The sequence below is a fragment of the Hypanus sabinus genome, chromosome 10 (assembly GCF_030144855.1).
Source record: "Hypanus sabinus isolate sHypSab1 chromosome 10, sHypSab1.hap1, whole genome shotgun sequence".
NCBI classification, from domain to species: domain Eukaryota; kingdom Metazoa; phylum Chordata; class Chondrichthyes; order Myliobatiformes; family Dasyatidae; genus Hypanus; species Hypanus sabinus.
In genome coordinates this window covers 34827539-34850422 of record NC_082715.1, presented here as the reverse complement: position 1 = coordinate 34850422, position 22884 = coordinate 34827539, and the positions used below count along the sequence as shown (strand labels likewise).

Below are 22884 nucleotides of genomic sequence, written 5' to 3'. Positions count from 1 at the left end.
TGTCTTTTGGTCATTGGTGGGATCAATCACTATTGGAGAAGGAAAGGCCTGCTGCTGTGCCCGGAGAATGTTACCCAGGTTTTCTGTGTTTTGGATGTGGACTCGGACTATAGACGTTTTTTTCCAGTCTTATAGTTTTTTTATATTCTGTATTTTTCACCTGCGGGGAGGAGGGATTTTGTGTGCGGGGGAGGGGGGTTTGGGGATTGATGTGCCTGTTGCATTTTTGTTTGTTTTTTTGTGCAGGGAGGAGGGATTTGGGGGTTGATGACAATGCTGCCATTCTTTTCTTTCTTGGTTTCATGGCTATCTGGAGAAGAAGAATTTCAGAGTTGCATACTTTGATAATAAATGAACCTTTGAACAATCTCAATACCTGAGTAATGAAAACTAAGGTGGGAACGTGAATCCACAAAATCTCCAACAGAGAGATCCTGAAGAACTTGCATTCAGGAAGACTCTATGGATTGGGGAACATGTTGAAGGTGCCGGGTGAGTGAACCAAGAGTACTGTCGATGTTCCTCTGATAACTCCAGCAGGACCAACAAGCAGTGCGAGAGCAACTGCTGGTTCGACCCTGGATCTTGTGAAGTGTCCAACAAGGGACAGCAATCCGCTGACATCACCCCTCGTTTTTCCCCATTTATGAAGAACATGATCACTAGTGTTCTTAAATCAATGAAGACAACTCCTCGGTTTTCCCTTTTTACATTTTTATTAATTTTGAAACTGCCACAACAAAGCAATAGCTACTGTCAAGGGCAGTATCCTGCTCCCATTCAGAAATTAATAACATGATCATATTCTGCCTAATCCACATTCATATTCTTCCGACACACAGCCAATGGTTATTAGTGTTATCAGAAAAACAGAAGCAGCTGTGAGACAATGCTGCTGGGCATCTATCCAGTCTTCAAGCAAACAAATACCATCTCTCATATAATATTGCAGCTGCACACACCCAGCAGCTTGGTATAATGCTACAACATGATCAGTCAGACTGTGTTTGCTATTGGGCACTTCTTGACATTCTTCTGTTAAAACAACACCAGTCCTTTGAATTTCTTTGAATTACATTATTTCTGTAATACCTGCACTGACTTGCTGAGTTCCTTTGGATTTTTTAAAATCTGTAATTCAGAGGAAGCCCCTCCCACCCCAGTCTAGTTCCAGGAATAGTTATATACACAAGGCATCCCTTCCAAAGGAGTGGGAGAAATCTAGTTGGCTTCATTCACTCACACTTTCTCCTCTTTGGCAATGACAGATAAGGCTGGCATCAGCTTCTTCCAACTTGGAAAAAGACCATCTGTGCGTCTGTCCACTTTCATCCTGACAATAAAAGAATGCAAAGGCACAAAACTAGATTGACTGCAGAAGGCAAGCATTAATCAGCAGCTATTCAGTTTTGTTTCTACCATGGAGACACAAGAGATTCTGCAAATACTGGAATTCTGGGGCAACACACTCCCACAAAATGCTGGAGGAACTGAACAGGTCAGGCAGCATCTACAGAAGGAAAAGAGCAGTTAACATTCCAGGCCAAGACCTGATGAAGGATCTCAGCCCTAAAGCATCGACTGCTCATTTCTCTCCATTGCCTGCCCTGTAGAGTTTCTCCAGAATTCAGTGTGTGAGTTCTTTCTGCCAGGGTTTCAGTGGTGTGGTACCAAGCCATAAACTTCAGGAAAGACAGAATTCTTTTAAAATCTCATTGTTTTCTAATAAGCTTTAAATGCTGCTGCTGGAAGTTCTGATTGATATTGCACAAGAGGATTGGACTTGCCTAGATTGCTCAGTAGTCTGCCAAGGTCAATGGATGATGCAAAGCTGGTTGTAAGGGAATGGATGGCTGTTGGCAACAATGGAACCACTTCTGGGATAACTGGCTGTTGTTAGAAGCAGGGAGAAAACTATAGGTGGAGTGGGGGTGGATCCTAAATGGAATTAAACATATTTCCCTAAATTTTAAAAGAACATGTTCAATATCCCAGGAAGAGAAATTACAGATGGCCTTATCAGCAAAACAACAAAACAATAGTGATTAACTAAAGTGGTGACTTGTTCTTTCAGGATTGATATGCAAATACTCTAATTATTTTACAGATTTCTTTTTTCTGTTTTAGCTATTGAAGAATCTGATTCCCATTCTCCCTGGTCTTGTAAAACTTCGGTCAGATTTCCTACTCTTCCATTCAGACAGGCATTGTATTATTTAGTTTGTGACTGCTGCAATGATTTTGCTTCATTGCATCTGAGAAACCCACTATATAATTGGTTAATCAGCTTGCCTGATGTCTTCCTTGTTGTCAAATAGTATCAAACAGAGGAGACCCACTGAAGGATCTGTGAGGGTTGTTTTCTTTTGGTGTTACTGACAAACACTGTTCCCATATCTTTGATTACAATATCCTAAAGATAGATTTCAGAACAATGGGTCCATTTTTCCAGGCAAATTTATTTCCCTAACCCTGGCAGGTGAAAGTGAAAATTCTAACCACATCGAGGTCCTTTAACGGTTCAGAGAATATCAACTAAGTCAAAGGACCAATGTTTGGTCTTAAAGTACTTCATGTTTCCTTTCCTTCCCACCTTCATATCAAATCTAAATCCCATTCTACAGGCGATTTAAAGTATCACATAAACCCTCTTAGCCTTGGCCGATGTTGTCTTGTCTCCAGCTATTGTTTTGGGCTTTGCCTTCTGACTCAGGGAGGGTGATTGTCACAAGAACAGTGCACAAATCGCTCCCCATCTTGTTTTGCAGCAATATTAAAACTATAAATAAGTACTTTAGTTGTCATTATGGGTTTTACAATGTCCCACAACAATAGCTTTAATATTTACATTTAGACACAGTGGCCATAGCATTTTAGCACACTGAAGTTCCCTCAGATTGCAGCGGGCATTGTTTTCAATCAGCAGATGTGGGAACAGTAAGAGAGGCAGAAGTATTAATTAAAACAAATGCAATTGTTGAATAATCCACCTCTGATTTTCACTCTGTTCAGATAGCTATGTCTTCCTTCCACCTAGCATCTGATATCAAAGACGTGATCAGTTTGAGAATCTCTCTCTTTGGGGAATTGGGAGCATGAACCCACTATTTCATAGTGCTGTATTTAGGCTGTAACCTCTTCCTGACTGCATATCTCCTGGGATCATTTTCCAGCAGCTCAGAAGTTTACATATACAGTATTCCTTTTTAAATAATTGTAGTGCATCAACTTTGTTAAATTTCAATTAAAAAAAATGTTTACTTTGAAATTGAATGTGATTGTCTTTAAAGGGTTAAAGCTAATAAGGTTGTTGGGGATGGGACATGTATAAAAGTAGTTGCCCCATTATTGGACTCCCCATGACAGTTTTACTATGTGTAATCAGAGATTACTTTAGGATAAGCAAATGACTTCTAGTCATTGATTAAACATGGTCTTAAATAACATACCAGCAGTCACATGACTACAAAATTCATACCAGCAGTCATATGACTATATCCTAGGATTTCCCATGGTTTTCTCTGACCCCTACCAACAAGAAGGACAGGAACATCAACCACATAGAAACGGCAGCAAATCTACTTCCCTCTCCAATTTACACACCATTCTGACTTGGAAATGTAGGAGTTCCGATGTCATTGCTGGGTCTAAGTCCCAGAATTCCCTCCACAACAGCAATTTCCTCAGGACTGCAGTCCATCAAGGAGGCAACACGCCACCACCTTCTCCCGAGCAATGAAGGATGGGCAATAAAAATTGGCTTTGCCAGTGATACCCCACATCACCAAAAATGAATAGTTGAAAAAAAATTAAAATCTCAACTTGCAGTCTTCCCAGGGTTGCCATACTGGCAATCAGGAACTCACTGCGCAGGATTGTGGTAGCTGAACGGAGCAGTGACCTATCACACGATTGGTCCAAAGTGTTGTATGTCATGCTGCTGTTTCTTACCAGGCTTTTAAAAGCGTGTGGAGGATTTTCAGCGAACTGTCAAGGGACTTTACCTTGTTCACCATGCAAATTACTATTGACTATTTTGGACTGAATTTGTATTTGTGCAAGCTGATAGTCTGTTCTTTGGAGGTTGGCTACAGGCGCACAGGGAGGAGGAGCGGGGAGGCTGGCATTCTCCACTGCCAATGGTGCTCCATTGCCCCTTCCATCTGTTTATGGGGACTGGGTGGGGGATGGGGAGGAGGTCGACTTGGTGTTTGGGAAGGGCTGCTGAGACCAGGGAGACTACATGTTCTTGGAGAGGGAGTGACGGCAGCAGTAGTAGAAGTGGGGAAGAGAAAGGGGGCATTTCAGCAAGGGTTTGGGTAGAGATGTAGGGTTCAGGGAGTGACGGCAGCATTTGGAGGAGTTTATTTACTTAGGGATATGGCAATGAGCCCACTCTGCTCAATTGCACACATATGACCAATTAAACTACTAACCTGTACATCTTTGGAATGCGGAAGGAAACCAGAGCACCCAGAGGAAACACACACGGCCATGAGGAGAATGTGCAGACTCCTTACAGATTGTAGCGGAACTGAACCTGGGGGTGACTGTAAACCATTACATTAAGCACTGGGCTAACATTGTAGGCTTTGAGGGTAATCTGAGGAGTGGGTTATATATTTTAACTCAAGGCCCCCTGGGTCTGTGTACCCCTATGACAAGCTCACTCAAGACAAGAAGTCCAGGGTTTGCCTGCCATTTCAATAGGTCACGGGGACATGGTGTGGAACTTGCGTTGGGGTTGTAAGGTTGACTTAACAACAAGAAGTGTTGAATCCATGTTCATGAACTGCCATGACTTAACCTGGAAATGTTTGGAACTTTGAACTGATTCAAACCTCGGTTTGAATACCGGTGGAAAATAAAGCACTATGTTACCCAGTTTCCAAGCCGTGTTTCTCCTATCAGTGGAGGAGAGATATGAACAACTCTGCAAGAATTTCAAAGGAGACTCATATAGGATGGGGCATCAGAATCTTCAAAATGCAACAATTCATTAGGATTTGTCCCACTGGCTACATGCTCACTAAAAGCCTAACTCTTCATGGATATCAAGACATTGCAGCAAAATTAGACCATTCTGCCCATTGAGTCTGCTCCCCTGTTTATCATGGCTGATCCATTTCCCTCTCAACCCTATTCTCCTGCCTCCTCCCTGTAACCTTTCACGCCATGACTAATCAAGAACCTATCAACCTCTGTCTGAAATACACCCAGTGACCTGGCCTCCACAGCCACCTGAGGCAACAAATTCCACAGATTCTCCATCTTCTGGTACAGAAATTCCTCCTCATCTCTGTTCTAAATGGATGCCCCTCTCTATGCTAATGCTGTGCCCTCTGGTCTTAAACCCCCCACCAAAGGAAACATCCTCTCCACATCCACTCTATCCAGACCTTTCAGCATGATAGGATTCAATGGGATCCCCCTTCATTCTTCTTAATTCCAGCAAGTAAAGGCCCAGAGCCATGAATGGCTCCTCATACGATAAACCAGAATCATTCTCGTGACCTCCTCTGAACCGTCTCCACTGTCAGCACATCCTTTTTTAATAAGGGGTCCAAAACTGCTAACAACGCTTCGTGAAGCTTCACCAGTACGTTATAAAGCTTCAGCACTGGTAAGGCCTTATAAAAGTAAGGCTTCATAAGGCACTGGTGGCGCTTCAGCTGCCTTTAGGTGTCCTATACCTTAATTGAGAGGCAAATGTAGCTGAAACAATAACAAACTGGATAATGGAAAAATGCAAATATGGGGAATCTAAAATAAAAACAGAAACTGCTGAATCACTCGAAAAGTCAGGCAGAATCGGTGAAATTATGAACAGGATTAACATTTCAGGTCCAATGCCCTACCCGAGGACCAGGAAATAGAGAAACACAGGTCTGAAGTTGCAGTGGCACATGGGGGTGGGAATAGATAGAAGTAAGAGAATAATTGTGAAAGGGTGAGGTCAGGGTTGCCATGGAGATGAGTAATGGCCAGTCAGTTAATGGCAGTAGTCAGACAGTGACAGGACAAGCAATGGAGAATAAAATGTTGCAGGTTTGTTGGACATGCTCAGCAAGTCAGGAGGTGACCATGGAGAGAGGAGAAATGGAGCCATTGTCACTGATTGATGACTTAGAACAGAAATAGCGGTTCTGATGTGGACAGTGAAAGCAAGCTACCTACAATTAAGCAATTCGATACTGAGTGTGAAAGGCTACCCAGTGTGCACGTTCCAGAGCTGAGGTGTTGTTCTAATTTTCCAGTGGGCCTTGCTCCAAATAGTGCAGAAAACCACAGGCAATAGTGCCACACAACAGGAAACCGAGGATTACGCCTGTGGACCGAATACAGATATTCCACAGAGTGTTCACCGAATCTGCATTTGAGTTTTCCAGTGTCAGCCAATCACAGATACTTATTTTACTCCATTTACCCCGCTCTCCTTGCCTTCTCTGCAAATTAAAGCAAATTTGTTTTTCCCTCTTCCCGGGTCTGATTTGAAGAGTATCTTTCCGCAGATGCTGCCTGATGCACAGAGTGGCTCCAGAATGTTCTGTTTTTGTAACTGGATTGACAGTCTCAGGTTGGGTGAATTATTTTCCAGTGGTAGTGGCACAGCATTGGTCACGGCAGGTAACCTTTCCAGCTGACAGGAATTGGTAACAACTAAAGGGAGGAAGTATAACACATGATTTCCTAAGTTGCTGAAGTTGAGAAGAATCCTCGGTGGTGCCCCATTGAAGTCAAAGTGCTTTTAGACCAGGGGTTCGCAACCCTTTTTTATGCCATTGACCAATCCCATTCAGCAAGGGGTCCATGAACCTTAGGTTGGGAAACTCTCGTCAGGTCTGATGACCAACAGAGTCCTGTGTTTGATCAAGGGATCCCCAAATAAGGCAAAGTGACTTTCTGTAGCATGCCTGGATAAAAAGAGTATGATAATCTTTTTGAGCTCCCCATGTTTCTGATCTGCACCTCGATTACAAGGAGAGGACTGAACCACGTAACCTGCTGATACTCACCCTGCAAAGGTCATTCCTGTTACTCACGGAGAAATACCACACCAAGAATTGCTGTCATCGGGAGAAGCTTGGAGGAAACGGGGAAATAGAGTAAAGGGGAAAGCAAAACATTGGGGAAAGAATCAGAAAAGGTAAAACTATTCAGTCTTATTCAGCTGTTAAACACAGTTAAACAATACACGGTGCTCTTAGCACAAAGAAAACCGCCTAGAATTGATGTTCATTTTAGTCACGCCGATGAGCTTGAGAGGAGCCGACAGAGAGAAGGCATTGGTCACTGGGAAGTCACAGAGCAGATCCGACAGTTCATCCCGCTCCTCCAGCTCATAGGTGGCATCGTTAAGCATCCGCTGATGCAAGTGGCAGGTCTGCTCAATCTTCAGCTTGCTGATTTCATTGCGAAGGCGCATCAGTTGCCTGGCCAGCTGTTGGTCTTGCAGACGCATTTCTGTCTGTTTTTTTTTGTTTTAAACAAAAACTCTGTGGATTATTATTGTAACAAGCAGCAAAAACACATCAATACTGCATTAGGAAACAGGCACATTTTCTGGCTTGGTGTACTTGGCAAAACAGTCATTACAATGTTAGCTGCCACGATAGCATAGTTACACTACATCACTGAAGACAGGTCTGAGGGGGGTTGAAGATTTTCCATAATTTACATAGTAAATTCTAGTTTACATGCAGTAACTGACAAAAAAAATTGGTAAGTATGCCCAGAAATAATTTAACTTTTCACTCTTAATAAATATGTCATCAAAAAAAGGCTGATGGCCTTTGTATATTTTCTTATGTCAAATTTAAGGACAGATGGAATTGAAGCCGGAGTAATTATAACAACGTGAAACCTTCTTGCCTAGCCCACCGATATTATTCACTCAGCAAACAATTGCTTCGTAGCAAATACCTTCTTAAAAGCATTGATTTCTTGTTCCATGCCTCTCTGTCTAGCTGACTTCTTGTTGGTGAAGATAACTAAGTTTCACAGATCAACAACTTATCTTTTTAGATATTTAACTTTAGGAATGTAACTGAATTGCAATTGTATTTACTGTCTATTACCAAAAATGTAATCAAATAAGACCATAAACAATAAGATATTGGAACAGAATTAGGCCATTTGGCCCATCGAGTCTGCTCTGCCATTTCATTATGGCTGATCCATTTTACCTCTCAGTCCCAATCTCCTACCTTCTCCCTTTGTCCTCTCATGCCCCAACCAATCAAGAATCTATTAACCTCTCCCTTAAATATTCACAAAGACTTGGCTTCCGCAGCTGCCTGTGGCAAAGAATTCCACAGAAACTAATTACAATGTCAAATTAACGATGTCATTAAATAGGATGTATTACTTTAGACTAAAATTTGCATCAGTATAATATGCAAACTCAGTTATATTGCTACCCATTTCAGTCGTTTGTTGATATCTGATTGTAACCGACAGATGTGATGTTAATGGTCAATGCTCCGGTATACTGTACAGAAGGCTGCGATTCTAAATGGTGTACTTCTATGTGCTTTACGGATACTTTCTTCGCTCTCAATACTTTTTTCTTTCTTCATTTTTGATTTTTCACTTGTCAGAGTTAGCCATTGCTACTCTTGTCACCTACCACCAGCTTTTATTTTCATTCAGGGATACAGCACAATGTCAGGCCCTTACAGTTGAACGAGCCCATGCTGCCCAATTACGCCTGTGTGAAAAATAAACCCCCTAACCCCATATGTCTTTGGGATGTGGGAGGAAATCCACACAGTCACAGTGAGCGTGTGCAAACTCCTCACAAACAGCAGGATGAAATGAACCAGCATCGTTGGCGCTGTTAGAGCGTTATGTTAATCACTACGTGACTGTGCTGCCCCAAGTTCTAGCTTTCAAATATTATTCTGTTTTTCCCCTTCACAAGCATCATAATTGCAGCTTCTCTCTCAACTTTCCCTAGCACCAGTCAAAGATATGAAGAGATAGTAGTTTTTTGAAAAAACTAATTTGTTAAGACGTTTCAGAAGTTCCAATATTAAAATTCTTCAGTTTATGAGATTATTATTGAAATAAACAAGATGACAAAGGGGGTGGTTGAAGAAAATGAAGGTGACTAAAAACTGAATATAAAAATAATTCAGCCCCCACAACTGCAATAAAATAAGATAGCTAATATCAGCAAATAAAAGATCACAGCTCTGTCCGGGAGAAAGACACCTTCTTTCTACTAAATGGTTTGCATTTATTGTGTAAATTTTCAGGTAAATAAAGAGGAGGATCAGGTTAGATGGCCCTGGAGTCTTCACCCATTCAGTATGATCACAGCTGTTCTCATCACTGGCCTCATATTGCCTTCCTGTAATCCTGTAACTCTATTTCCCCGTGGGTTAAAACTTTATCCACTTCCCCTTTTGGTAATTGACAGTATTGTGCTTTAAAGAAATGGCTATTGCCAGTAGCAATCAATTGCTGTGAAAAGAACTGCTCTTGATCACAAGGTGTGTGAGAGTGTGTGGTGACACTCTGTTAAAACTATCATCCCTTCCATGATGCCACTGGATAAGCACCTTTGATGTGATATCTCTTCGGCAAAGTGAGCTTTATTTTAAAGCGGGGATTGAATCCTGAGCTGGCTTAAGGCACGTGCATTATGCCCAAGACACAGAAGCCTGCTTTACAGTTGATCTCACAGTAAACAAGTTGTTCAGGTAAAAATTTAAACTGCCAACATTTGGAGTTTGCCATTTACAAAAAAAAAGTAAGAAAATCAATTTGCCCAAGTATTATTCAAATTTCAGTAATAAATAACCTTGAGGAGAAACAGAAAAGGAAAATGAAAGAGAATGTATTTAAGCTTACCAATTCCTTCCTGAGCCAGTTCAATGCCTGGTCAATATTTTCAAAGTCACTGAATTTCCCTGGAGTCAAGCTCCTATCCTTGTCAGAATTCTCACTGAGTTGCTTTTGTGCTTGCTTGAAGTTGCTGGGGTCCTCACTGGGCTTCTTTGGGTCATCTGGGTCATCCAATGGCTTTGTGCTTTTCCAGTCTTTCCCTTCCAGATTGGCTTTCCACTCTAGGTAAGAAGGCCTCCTGGTTTCAAGCCTCAGTTTCTGGGTCAGTGCTTTTAAACTCCTCAGGTGATCATCAGTCTGACTCTCTGGGTTGTCCTGTTCGTCTTCGAAAAGACTTACTTCAAGTTTTGGCACAGACCAGGAGGCCATTGTGCCTTATTTACAGCGTAGCTGTTATCTGTAACAGAGAACAGAACCTCACTTTTTTAAAAAACTAACTCATTAAGACATTTCAGAAGTTCCAACGTTAAAATTCCTCAATTTATGGGATTATTATTGAAGTAAGCAAGATTACCTTAAGAACTAATTTTAATTGGATTGTAAAGAATCATAAAATATAGCATTAATAATGATCATTCAGTGTATAAATATTTTTATAATGCTCAATATAAAGAAAACTCAAAAAATCTAAAGATGTTAAATAACATAACCTTTTTTATAGTGACACCTTTCCGTTTTTGAAGATTGTTTTCTGACATCAAGTTCTGATAGTCATGAGTAATGGAAACACATTCCAATTTTTGAACCTACACACAGATGGCTGCTGTTTCTGCCTGCTTCCTTTAGTGCCCAGCAGGCCACAGACTCAGCACACAAACACTCAGCTGCAGGTTGCCTGTCTTAACCGAACAACAAAATCCACCGTGGACAGAATTCATTCATCATTGTAATAGTCCTAACAGTAAACTGAATATTCTGTTGTTTGACTCAGCACACTTGTTTACCACCTGTCATTGTTGATGTGATTGCAATAGCAAACCTGGGCTCTACGGGCAGCAAATGCCTTCCATGTGGCTGAGTATTCCTGCCAGGAAGCTGTGATGCCATTACGTTGGAATAAAAAACACCAGGACGTTTATGGATGCCAGGAATTTACTTGAGCACCCTCCCATTAAGCACACTGACTTTATCTAAAGGTCAACAGAAGCTCTGATTAATGACTATCCGGACTTGCTGGACAATTGAGAGTCGCCAAGGAAATTTCCAGTGACAAATGTAGGAATACTTAAAAGAGAACAAGTTGGCGGAATTTAGAAATAAATGAAGTTTTATTTTAAATCATGTAAAGAGAAGAATACATTAACAAGATCATCACTGGGACTTATTGGGGTGTTTTGTTAATTAGCTGATGTAACTTCGATGTAGGATTGAGAAAAAGACCTTTCATCTCAGCTGGGGTTTTTCATCATTTACCTGTTAGCAAGAAAACTCATGAGGAAGCATAAAGCAGATTTAATACTCGACAACTAAAGGTGGCCAACATCTTCTAGATTCCTTTCTTGCTGAACGGTGATTTGTAATAATATTCCACCTGTAAGGTTGTGAACAATACATTCACCTGGTAGCTTAAGGCAAGGTGACAAAGTACAGAGAAAGTTTTAAATGCTTAGCGTGCATAGATAATTAATCTGCCACTGAATCTCTTGAGCATAGCTTCAATAAATTTGAGGGTGAGGAATGATTTGTGAATGACTGGCAGATAAACTTCAGCAACAGTTTTTAGCGGTTGTGGTGGGGTTGGTCCTGAGCCTCTCCCTAAAGTGGAATCCCATATTTTCTAGGGCAGCCGAATTATCTTTCAAACCTGTTCTGATAATGCTGCTTCAATATCAGCTTTCCATTGGCAATAGCTCCCCGAACCCTGTTAGTGATTGGAGGAATCATGCAGTCAGAGTTACAGAATTGGGTGTTGCAACGACCAAGCTCCTTGGAGAACAAAAGCATCATTCACTTTTGATTACTTTTCTAACAGATGGCCACTATTTGACTATCTAGTTTGCCTGCCATATAATTCTTTGTTCTGCAATTAAATATTATCCATTATCTGGAATGAGACTTGCGGGACTGTCTGCTGTCAACCCACGCCTGAAATCGGCTGAAGATAGCCCCTTTGCTTCAGATACTCCTGTACTTAGCGCAGGTTCAGTTTTAAGTAGGCTTTTAATAGGCTTCCATTAGTCCACTGAAAACAGAGGTGCTCAGGTTAGGATTGGAGGTCACTGGTTAAGAGGTTGATTATACCTGCCTTCACCCATCACCTTCTAGCTAGCCTCCTTCCCCTCCCCCCACCTTTCATTCTGCCATCTTCCCCCTTCCTTTTCAGTCCTGAAGAGGGGTCTCGGCCCAAAACTATTTATTCATTTCCTGACCTGCTGAGTTCCTCCAGCATTTTGTGTGTTATTCAGGATTTCCAGCCTCAGCAGACTTTCTTGTGCTTATGATTTGCTGATAGACCTTGGTTTGTTGAATTTTAGTGGCTTAATCAGTTTAAAATTTGTAAACATTTATCTTTGATTTATTTAGTCTGTCCTCTGTTGGGGGTATTACCCTTTACAGTATCATTTTTAATATTTTTGATCTGAAAAATGTTATTTCATGCTTTTGCATATTGAATGGCATCCACTCCTACCAGTCTAATGCACTAATTATGTCCTCACTTGTCTATGAAAGTTCTCAGTCATCCAGGTCATTCAGCAGTAAATCAAGATAACTGGACTTGCTGGTTGTCTAGAAGATGTTTCGCCACTCATCTGAGAGGCTCCTTCAGCTCTGATCCATGGCGGGTAGTTTTCTGGCTTATAAACTCTGTGACTTGTTTAATGGTACAGCAATCACATGAGGGTTGTGTTAAGAGTCGTAGAGGTAATGAGAGGGTCATTAGTCTCATCTTTGCATGAAAGGAGGTGTGAACTGTTGTGGAGACGCTGGTGTAGAGATGTTAGAACTGCATTGTAAGTAGCTGATAGCTGGTGTCGTACCCCACCCCCTCTGTTCAGGGATGGGTTTTCCAGATTGACATATATGGCTTCTTTATCCCCTCTTTCAAACTACCTACAGCCTATCTTGATGCCAACTTATATTACATATCCTCTTCCTGTGTATCATTCATATTCCTCCAGGCCCTTCATATTCTTACGACTATCTAAAAGTCTCTTAAATTCAACCAAAACTTCCCAATTTCACTTCTAAACTTGGAAACCCACTCTAAACATCTACCATTCTCTGCTTAAAAACTTACCCCGCACATCACCTTTAAACTTCCCTCCTCTAACATTAAAAGTACGCCCTCTAGTTTTGCCATTTCCATCCGGGGGGGGGGGGGGAGAATTCTGTCTACATTATTCATGCCTCTCGTAATTCGTAAAAAAAAAACCTCTGTTAGGTCTCCCATCAACCTCTGAAGATCTAGGGAGTCTGTCCTATCATTCCTTATACCCGTAGCTCTGACCAGTTATACCAGACAGACTCTTCTGCACCCTCTCCACATCTTTCCTATGACCAGAATTAACAGTACACTCCAAGTGAAGTCTGACTAAAGTTTATATAGCTGCAGAATAACTCTATTATTCTTATGCTTAAAAGCCTGACCAATGAAGGCAAGAATGCCATATGTGCAGACAGGAACACTCCTGAGTATTTTCAGCACTTCTTGCTTTTACTTCAGAGTTCCAACATGTGTCAATTTTGCTCTCAAATAATAAATTGAGGTTTCTCGCCAATTTGTTTCCCGAAGGGATCTGCAATCTGTGCTTCACATTGCTTCAGTTCCTCACCTTCATTCATAATGTGTGTCTAGACCTGAATTAGCCAGGCGCTTCAATCAACATCATATATAACAGACAGAAAAAGACCCTGGAACATTTTTAATTCCATTTTCACAAATGGTAAAATAGAATGATTCTCAAAAGGCAATTAGACAAGGATTTACATTTAAATAGTATGAAAAGAAAGAGTGAAAAGGCAGAAAAATAGTCAAATTGTTCCAGCTGGGGGGGGGGGGTTAGTATAAGTAAGAAGGACTGAATGACCTCTACGCGATTTTATACACTACAGAAGTAATCACTTTAAATATTTTCTGGTACAGTCACTAATACTGATTGATTGTTTTTGAAATAAGGTATACAGTATATGAAAACAATTTTCTGCTTATAAATCTCTGTATTCCACTTAATGAATTTTTTTTAACAGAGATCATTACTTATTTGTCTATATTCAAGTGAGTGAAGGGCATTCCCACACTTTTGCTCCCCTCAGAACAACCTTTCCATCTCAGTAATTAATCTATAGTGTATCATCAACAAGGAACAACATCTTTCCATGGGTAAGAGAAGAAACCGCACACAAGATTCCATGTAAAGCTTTGTACAAAAACAGCAAGGTTCTAACATTGCATCAGAGTTCCAGCATCCTTCCCAGCTGTTGTGGCACCTACCTATCTATACATTTGTAAACACATTCAGATCCCTCTTTAAACAATTTAACAGCTTGTCATGATTTCTAAAATATGTTTTTTTCTAATCTTCTTTCTAAAAAGAACAATCTTACTTTTCATCACATTATACACCAAATGCCATCTTCTTCCCACAGAAGTTTCTGTCTAGTTTGTTCGTCAAGCTCTACATCTTTCTCACAGCTGGGTTAATCTCAAACTTACTTATCTTTCATTTTTCAGATTTTCACTGTGGCCAATTCCATGTAGACTGATTCATATGGCAAAAATGGGCCAACCGAAGGATGATGCATTATTCATACTTTTGTTTTCTACCAATCAGTCCACTGGTCTTACTACTCCAAATCACAAGCCTTATTTGTTAAATACTTTTGAACAACACCCAGCACTTATTGGCCTCCTCGTTAAAGGTGCCAGATGCAGCAAAACATGAAAATATTTTCATTTTATGAAATATGCCTTCTCCACCCAAACACAGTAAAATGCTCTAAAACAGCCGTGACCACTTGTGTATAGCGATTTCTAGCACTTTCCGATAACCGATGTCAGACTCTGGTTTATTTTCTTTCCGGAAAAGCATCATTATGTTTACTGATTTTCATTCTACTGGAATCATTCAAGAATCCCAGAATTTTTTTTCCCCTGAAGATCATCACCAATTTATACAGCGATTTTTAGAAATCATGAGTTACAGAGCATTTATTTGCACTTTGCTAATGTTAATTACTTCAAGTTTCTCAATTAAGTTCATTGGCTTCTCTCTATTTTTGGTTTATTGTATTGTGTCTTCTACCATGAAGCAAAACAAAATCTTTGTTTAACGTTTTAGCCATTTTCTTCTAATCTTAAAGTACAGAATGTTCTACCTCCAGAATGGTATACGTACTTAAATCTAATTTTACAATCAGACATCTATAACTAGGTACAAATAGATTATTAAGATTTAGGACTGGCATGAATCGTCCTTGTTCGTTTTCTTTAACATGGAAATATTTGTACTCACATGCTAATACTATCTTAAACGGTTGGCAAAGATATATTTCGTTTTGAGTGCTGGTTGATATTAAGATTCAATTATTGCAAAAGCGGGAGGCAATCCTTTGTAGTGAGCCCCCACATGGCATGGATCAGAAATGTCAGAATCTGGTGGTATGACAGTTTCATGGGTGAAACTGCCCGCAAATTCTCACTCCTTCACTCTGCCCCCTCCTTTAGATCCTGTAAAACGGGAAAGGTTTTGTTTAGGCAGGTTAAAACAAAAGCATACGGAAACAAACGGACTACCCCTTCATTTCTCACATTTACCATTCTGTTCACAAGAGCCAGAAAGCCGGCGTCCCTCCGAATGCACTGAGACAGAAGGTGTGCTCACCTGCTTTTACTGAGGGAAGGAGAGGTGCCCAGGGTCCATGTTGCCCCTTTCTGATTGCACCAACTACCTGCAGCCGGCGGCCAGAGCTTCTTCTCAGCACGAGTCCCTGGGAAAGAGCCGGGATTTCTGCGTCAGGGCCGTTGCCGGGAGACCGCAGAGGGTATTTAGCTCCAGTTATTCCTCAGCTCCTCGTCTGCGTGTGTGCGGTGCAGACTCCTATCTGTCTCACTCCGGCAGGGATTGCAGCACCAGCTGCCCAGGTCCTAGCGCCTTCATGTTACTGCCTGTCCCAGTTGTGGCGAGTCAGTGCGCACAAGAACGGTTTTCAGGGCAGGTCTCGGCAGGCAATAAAGAACAGCTTAGATTCTTGATTTTAATGCCTTGTTAAATTAGTTAAATTTAGTTCCCGATTTTCTTTTTATCTTCCTTAAGTTTTCATCCTATTCACTTGGACCTATATATTTCCATACAAATTTCTGTCCGGTTCTGCTCTGAAATTTTGCCATGTTTTCGTCCTTTATAAGCGGCTTGGCGGAAGAGTGAAATGGACGATATTAAGTAGGTAACAATTTATACAATCACCTCCATTTCCCACTTTCACAGATTTATACAGAAGGAAGTGGAACCGTGACCCTGACTTATCCCAAGTTGGATCTGAATCTGATGAAGTTCCCGAATTGCTGCCCTGCCTAACGTTAACGAATACCGTACTGTACTTTCTGAGAATAAGCCTAAGTGTCTGGATCATTCGCTTAACTGTAGTGGGAATGTTTATCTTCTTTTTCTAAATGACACGTTCTTTTAATGGATGGAATATGTTCTGTAATGTAATTCAACACCATCCTGCAGAAAGCACTAATTTACCAGTGGATGGAGCCGATAATGAAGGGATAGCTACACACCTGGAAATAAACTGAATTTGTTGCTCAAAATAATGAATGTTTCGTTAAAGTTAAACCTTGCTCTTGGATGCTTGACGTGGCATTATTCCCTGGAGCGTAGGAGAATGAGGGGTGATTTGTTAGAGGTATATAAAATTATGATGGGTATAGATAGAGTGAATGCAAGCAGGCTTTTTCCACTGAGGTTAGGGGAGAAAAAAAACCCAGAGGACATGGGTTAAGGGTGAAGAGGGAAAAGTTTAAAGGGAACATGGGGGAGGGGGGGGGGCTGCTTCACGCAGAGAGTGGTGGGAGTGTGGAATGAGCTGCCAGATGAAGTGGTAAATGTGGACTCACTTTTAACATTTCAGAAAAACTTGGACAGGTACATGGATGAGAGGTGTATGGAGGGGTATGGTCCAGGTGCAGGTCAGTGAAACTAGGCAGAAAAATGGTTCAGCACAGCCAAGAAAGGCCAAAAGGCCTGTTTTTGTGCTGTAATAATATTCTATGGTTCATTACAAATGTTGTATCTCTGCAGCTGCCTAGGATCAGTTTGCTTGATTCCTATTTTTAACTATTCCGAAGTACAAAGTAAAATAATTATCTAAGTTCATATATCACACCATATATAAACCTGAGATTCATTTTCTTGTGGGCATACTCAATAATCCACAATGGAATAATGATTATAATAGAATCAGGAGTTTGATGGTTGAGGGGTAATAACTACTCCTGAAGCTGGTGGTGTGAATCCTGAGGCTCCTGTACCTTCTTCCTGGTGGCACAATGAGAAGAGAACATGTCCTGGGTGATAGTGTTCCTGATGATGGATGCTGCTTTTCTGTGAAAACATATCATGTAGATGTGCTCAATGTTGGGGAGGGCTTTACCTGTGATGGACTGTAGCATATCCACCACTTCTTGTAGGATTTTCCATTCAAGGGCATTGGTGTTCCCCTGCCAGGCTGTGATGCAGCCAGTCAATATACTCCCCACTGCACATCTACAGGCGTTTGTCAGAGTTTTAGATCTCATAGCAAATCTTTGCAAACTCCTAAGGAAGTAGAGACACTGAGATGTTTTCTTCATAACTGCACTTACATGCTGGGCCCAGGACAGGTCCTCCAAAATAATAACACTGAGGCACTTAAAGTTAATAATAGATCTCTGGTTTCCTCCTCCTGAAGCCAATAATCAGCTCCTTGGTCTTGTTGAAAAGGAGTAAGAGATTGTTGTAATGGCATCACTCAGCTAGATTTTCAACCTCCTTCCTGTATGCTGATGTGTCACCACCTTCGAGTCAGCCATTGACAGAAGTGTTGTCAGCAAATTTGAATATGGCACTGGAACTGTGCTTAGCCACACTGTCGTAAGTGTAAAGTGAGTAGAGCAGGAAGCTAAGCATACAGCCTTGTAGTGCACCTGTGTTGATGGAGATTGTGCAGGAGATGTTGTTACTAATCCACACTGACTGGGGTCTGCAGGTGAGAAAATTGAGGATTGAATTGCGCAAGGCTGTATTGAGGCCAAGGTCTTGAAGCTTATTGATTAGCTTTGAGGGGATGATGGTATTGAATGCTGAGCTGTAGTCATCCTGATGTATTCATCTTTTTTGTCTACATGTTCTAGGTTTGAGAAGAGAACCAGTAAGATGACATCTGCTATGGACCTGTTACTCTGGTAGGCAAATTTGACAGATCCAAGTTACTTCTTGGGCAGGAGTTGATATGTTTCATCATCAACCTCTCAAAACACTTCACCACTCTGGATGTAAGTGCTACTGGATGATAATCATTGAGGCAAGTTACCACATTCTTCTTCGGCAATGATATAATTGAAGCCTGCTTGAAGCAGATGGGTACCTCAGATTGCTGAAGTGAGAGGTTAAAGATCTTAGTGAACACTGCAGCCAGATGATCTCTCTCTCTCTCTTTGCTTCCTATTTCACATTCCCCATTGGTGACACTGGCTGAGACCTTGCAGTTAATTGCCTGGGCTGAACCACGAAAACAGCCACCCATAAATATGGAATCAGCTTGGTCTGGATTTCGCTCTTCCCGTCAATGGGCTCCGCCGCCCATTGTATTCTTTGTGTCAAACTGCATAGACGACATCACATGGAAATATTCTCACAAGCTGTAAACCTGGGAGTAAAAGGCACAATTTTAAAGAAACACTTTGTACATAGAAAAATAAAAGGAAATGACAATTGATTCGTAATTACAATGTTAAAGTGATATTGCAATATAATTAACTTTTTAAATAAACCACAAATTCAGAAGAACCTGTTGAATGCTGTAATATTTAGTGTGACGGAATAAAAATCCACAAATATAAAACTAACATTTGAGCACCAGAAAACTATTAAGCAGTGATTATAACCAGTGTACTATTAAAATCCCATGCAACAAAGTTTAATACTTTTACAGTAGCAATAAATACCTTAGATTTTCATCAGATTCTGGAATTTGGAAAATCAAAGTGGTATAGATTGCAAAATAGGATTTCCTATTGAGAAGCAGCAAATCAGTATTAGTACTGTCTGGATTACCATGATTAACCATGTAAAATGTACTACAAAGGTTGTTACCAATTTTGCTGTTTAATAACAAGGATGTAATGCAAAACCAGGCATCATCTGCAGCCATGGGGGTCATCTGCTTCATCAGGGGTTTCCAAGCTAGGAACCACAGGCCCCTTGCTTAATGGCATTTGTCCATAGCATGAAAAAAAAGCCGGGAAGCCCTGTTCCTCATGTATGCTGAAAATATCTGGCTCATTTTCTCTGACACTCCTCTTGAATCCCAATGGCAAATTCCCCACTCATACCTCTTCTCTTCGCCTCACCTGCCTGTCATCTACCCCTGGAGTCCTTCCACTTCCCTTTCTCCCATGGTTCACTCTCCCTTTCTATCAGATTCCTACTTCTCCAGCCCTTCGCCTTTTCCACCTATCACCTGCCAGCATCGTACTTCATCCCCTTCCTCCCCCGACCCACCTGGCTTCCAGCTTATACTCCTTCTTAATTTGGCTTCTTCTTTTTGCCCTGATGAAGGGACTCGGCCCAAAATGCCAACTATTTATTCATTTCCATAGATGCTGCCTCACTTGCTGAGTTCCTCCAGCATTTTGTATGTGATTTTGGATATTGAGTCTCAAATGGGCTGTAACAATTTCCTTGATGAAATCCTTCATTAAGCTCTTGCAACAGTTCCATTACTCTGCTTGGCGTATTTGCATTCTTATCATCTTATTTTTAAAACATGAGGTGAACTTCCAGTCTGATGCATTTTCCATCACAGCAAACCATTTACATTCATATATGTTACAACTCAACTTTATGTCAGCTCATTAGCCATTATAACTATCATCCTGAGTCCTGTCACTCAAAATTTGACTATTACAATGCTCTCCTGGGAAGTATTATAATCATTTTATTAAATAAACTCCATCTTAAGCCATTTGCTGCCGCCCATATTTTATCTTTGAGGTAGTCACTGTTCAAGGAAGGAGAATTCATTTGATGCATATCTTAAGTATGATGTCTATTATTAACCATCAAAAGCAAGAGATATTCTCACACATTGGAGGTAGTCCAGGTAAGAGCTGCAAGACTATCCTTCTCATCTGAAGAATGAGTATAAAGATTAAGGGTCAGAGAACTGAACAAAACATTATAACTGAAAGCTTCACATGTTGGATAACTTATCTTGTAGACCTGGTCAGTTCAGTGCAGACAAGCTGATGGAAGTGGGTGATCACATTGGCAAGTGTGGCTTATAAAGGAGGATCAGGAGACTTCTAGAATCTGGGGGTGCTCAGAGAAACAGAGGGGCTGAGCCATAGACAGAGTCGGGTGGTGTTGCAAAATTAGAAGTGGGGATGGGGGGGAAGCTATGTGAGTGGCAGGGCAATGGAAAACTACTGCTGAAATCCTGCCCACATTTTCAAAGTTCATGGATGAGCACAGGACCAAGGACCAAGGACCAAAGGCTGGACGATGAACACAATCTGCTTTGACAGCCGAGGACATGAACAGCTGAACACCACTGTAAGTTTTTGTAACAGTATGAGAATATGAACTTGATGGCTGGATGGAATGTTGAGGTTTTGTATAACCAGCTTCAAACTGAAATAAGTACTGGTAAGGTTGAAGAGAGCCAGTGCAAGTGATAGAGTTGGTTATAGTTACGGCGTTAAAAAGGAAGTTGGACAGGTTCGTGGATGGGAAAGGTTTAGAGGGTTATGGGCCAAATGTAGACAGATGTGATTAGCTCAGGAAGCTTGGTTGGCATGAAAAAGTTGACGTGGAGGGCACGGTTTTGTGCTCTATGACTCTCTGACTAGAGAACTTTTGGTGAAGAACAAAGCCAATGGGTTTCTTTTTGAATGTTTAAATGGAGGAGACTGCCACTTGGTGAAAATGATCAGTCAAACAACCTGACCTCACATGGAAAACCCAGTTAATCCTACTGCCACCAAGTGGCGATTTAAGAATGTCAATTGCGAAGGCAGTAAATATACTGCAATCTGGATTTAACACCCTCCTCTGGAGGCCCGTGGACCTATCACTAAAATGGTATGGTTAACATTGGCCCAACAGATCCTAAAACTTGATTACAGTAATAGAAAAAACCTACAGCACAATACAGGCCCTTCAGCCCACAAAGTTGTGCTGAACATGTCCCTACCTTAGAAATTACTAGGCTTACCCATAGCCCTCTATTTTTCTAAGCTCCATGTATGAATGTGATGTCTTCCTCTTCCAGCATTGTAACTTACCCATTTATGACAGCAAGTCCTATGGTAGGATCACACTAACATCTGCAGCACAAATTTTATTCTGTGGAAACCATTTGACTAGAACATAATTTTCCAAAAAAAAAAATTAATCGTTTCAAAATAGATTCAAGAACCTATCACCCTCAATGCCCCCAAAGCGCTCCCAAGGTTTTACCAGGTTGCTGGTAGAAATTGCCTTTGGCATATTGGATGCCACCTTCATCGATACTTCGAGCTACCTTTACACCAGCAGGTCACTGACGCAAGCTGAAGGAGGTATGGGTATGCTGCTGAAAGTTCCAGGTGACTTGCCAGCCAACTACCATGACTTATGATCAATAGCTTATATTTTGGATATAAAGGGAGTGGGATGGTTATATTGTTGGGCTAATAATCTTGAGGCAGCCACAAAGACATTCAATTTGCATCATGGTAGTTTGTAAATCTGAATCTGAAATAAAGAGCCAATATCCGTAAACAAATCCAGGACAATGCTGGATAGCTGTAAAAATTCAATTGATTTACCAATAACCTAATTCCAGACTCATATGGGCAGAAGTGGAATTTGCTCCTAAGTTAGCCTATTTAGAGAGTTTCCTTGACCTTGTTTTCTGCCAGTGAGCCCAATCACAACAGAACACTCTACTTTTGAATCATGTGGAAGATTCACTCACAATTTCATTGGTTATGAATCTATTTTCCAGGAGCAATGTTATGCTGCTTATCTCTGAAGAGTTCCTTCAGGTTTGAACCAACTCAGAGATGAGAAGGACCTCCTTGCAAACGCTCTGCACATTCCATTCAGCGGGCCAATCAAATGCACACTGAATAAATGACCCCACTGTTTCTGATTTGTTATTTTGTTCACAGTGATATTATAACTATAACTAAGCAAATACAGAGTACGATTGCTGTGAAGTTGTGTGTTACGTATCTAAACTGCTGATTATCGCATTTGCAGGAAAAACTCAGTGTTACACAACTGATTTGTTGAAAGTATTTAACTGTGTTAGAATAATATACTTAACAGTCCTCAAGGTGCCAGCATTTCTATATACTGGAATTTGCTCTCTTTTAACTTGGGCTCTCTGCTTATGACATCACTATAACATCACTAATGAATGCACTTTACTTCACAATATATTAGATAAGATTCAACATAGATATATACTCTGAGTTGATATTTTCACCATTAATTTCTATGCCAATAAATTCTTGCTGGAGAAAAAACAAGTTTATTCAGATTGCAACTTTACTTTTTGTAAATGTCAACTAACGTGTTAATTACTGTTGACCATCTAAAAAATCTAAGTAACTTAGATTGTGCTAATTGGCATTTCATATTATTGTTTATGGTTTTAAGTAGATTGGTTACCACTGTCTGTTGTATTTGGAAGTTCTGGATCTGATTGGTTAATGAGATTTTACAGGAGTATGGCACTATGGTGACAAAACTAATATACAAATATATTAAATAAAGGATAAGAGCCATCATTAGGGTAACCCTATCTGTTTGATGGACAAATAAGCATTAATAATCTCAA

General features: G+C 40.8%; 1 protein-coding gene across 3 annotated transcripts; it reads right to left on the bottom strand.

The window, feature by feature from the left end:
• Positions 1-738: 738 nt before the first annotated feature.
• fam167ab (family with sequence similarity 167 member Ab) lies at positions 739-15885 on the bottom strand. Of its 3 annotated transcripts, XM_059981647.1 has the most exons (4): positions 15675-15885; positions 15306-15520; positions 9859-10249; positions 739-7468 (listed from the first exon to the last, which is right to left on the bottom strand). In XM_059981647.1, the coding sequence occupies exons 3-4, from the start codon at positions 10219-10221 to the stop codon at positions 7205-7207; spliced, it is 627 nt and encodes a 208-aa protein (XP_059837630.1). In that variant the 5' UTR covers positions 10222-10249; positions 15306-15520; positions 15675-15885; the 3' UTR covers positions 739-7204. The 3 variants fall into 3 exon arrangements, with proteins under 3 accessions (XP_059837630.1, XP_059837631.1, XP_059837632.1); XM_059981648.1 differs by lacking the exon at positions 15306-15520; XM_059981649.1 differs by lacking the exons at positions 15306-15520; positions 15675-15885 and adding an exon at positions 10800-10818.
• Between the last annotated feature and the right edge of the window lie 6999 nt (positions 15886-22884).

Bases quoted from the DNA above. Each gene is read 5' to 3' on its own strand.
- fam167ab (XM_059981647.1), bottom strand. From the start codon at position 10,221: ATGGCCTCCTGGTCTGTGCCAAAACTTGAAGTAAGTCTTTTCGAAGAC. The intron at 7,469-9,858 runs GTAAGCTTAAAT...AAAAAAAAACAG, and splicing joins ACTGGCTCAGGAAGGAATTG to ACAGAAATGCGTCTGCAAGA.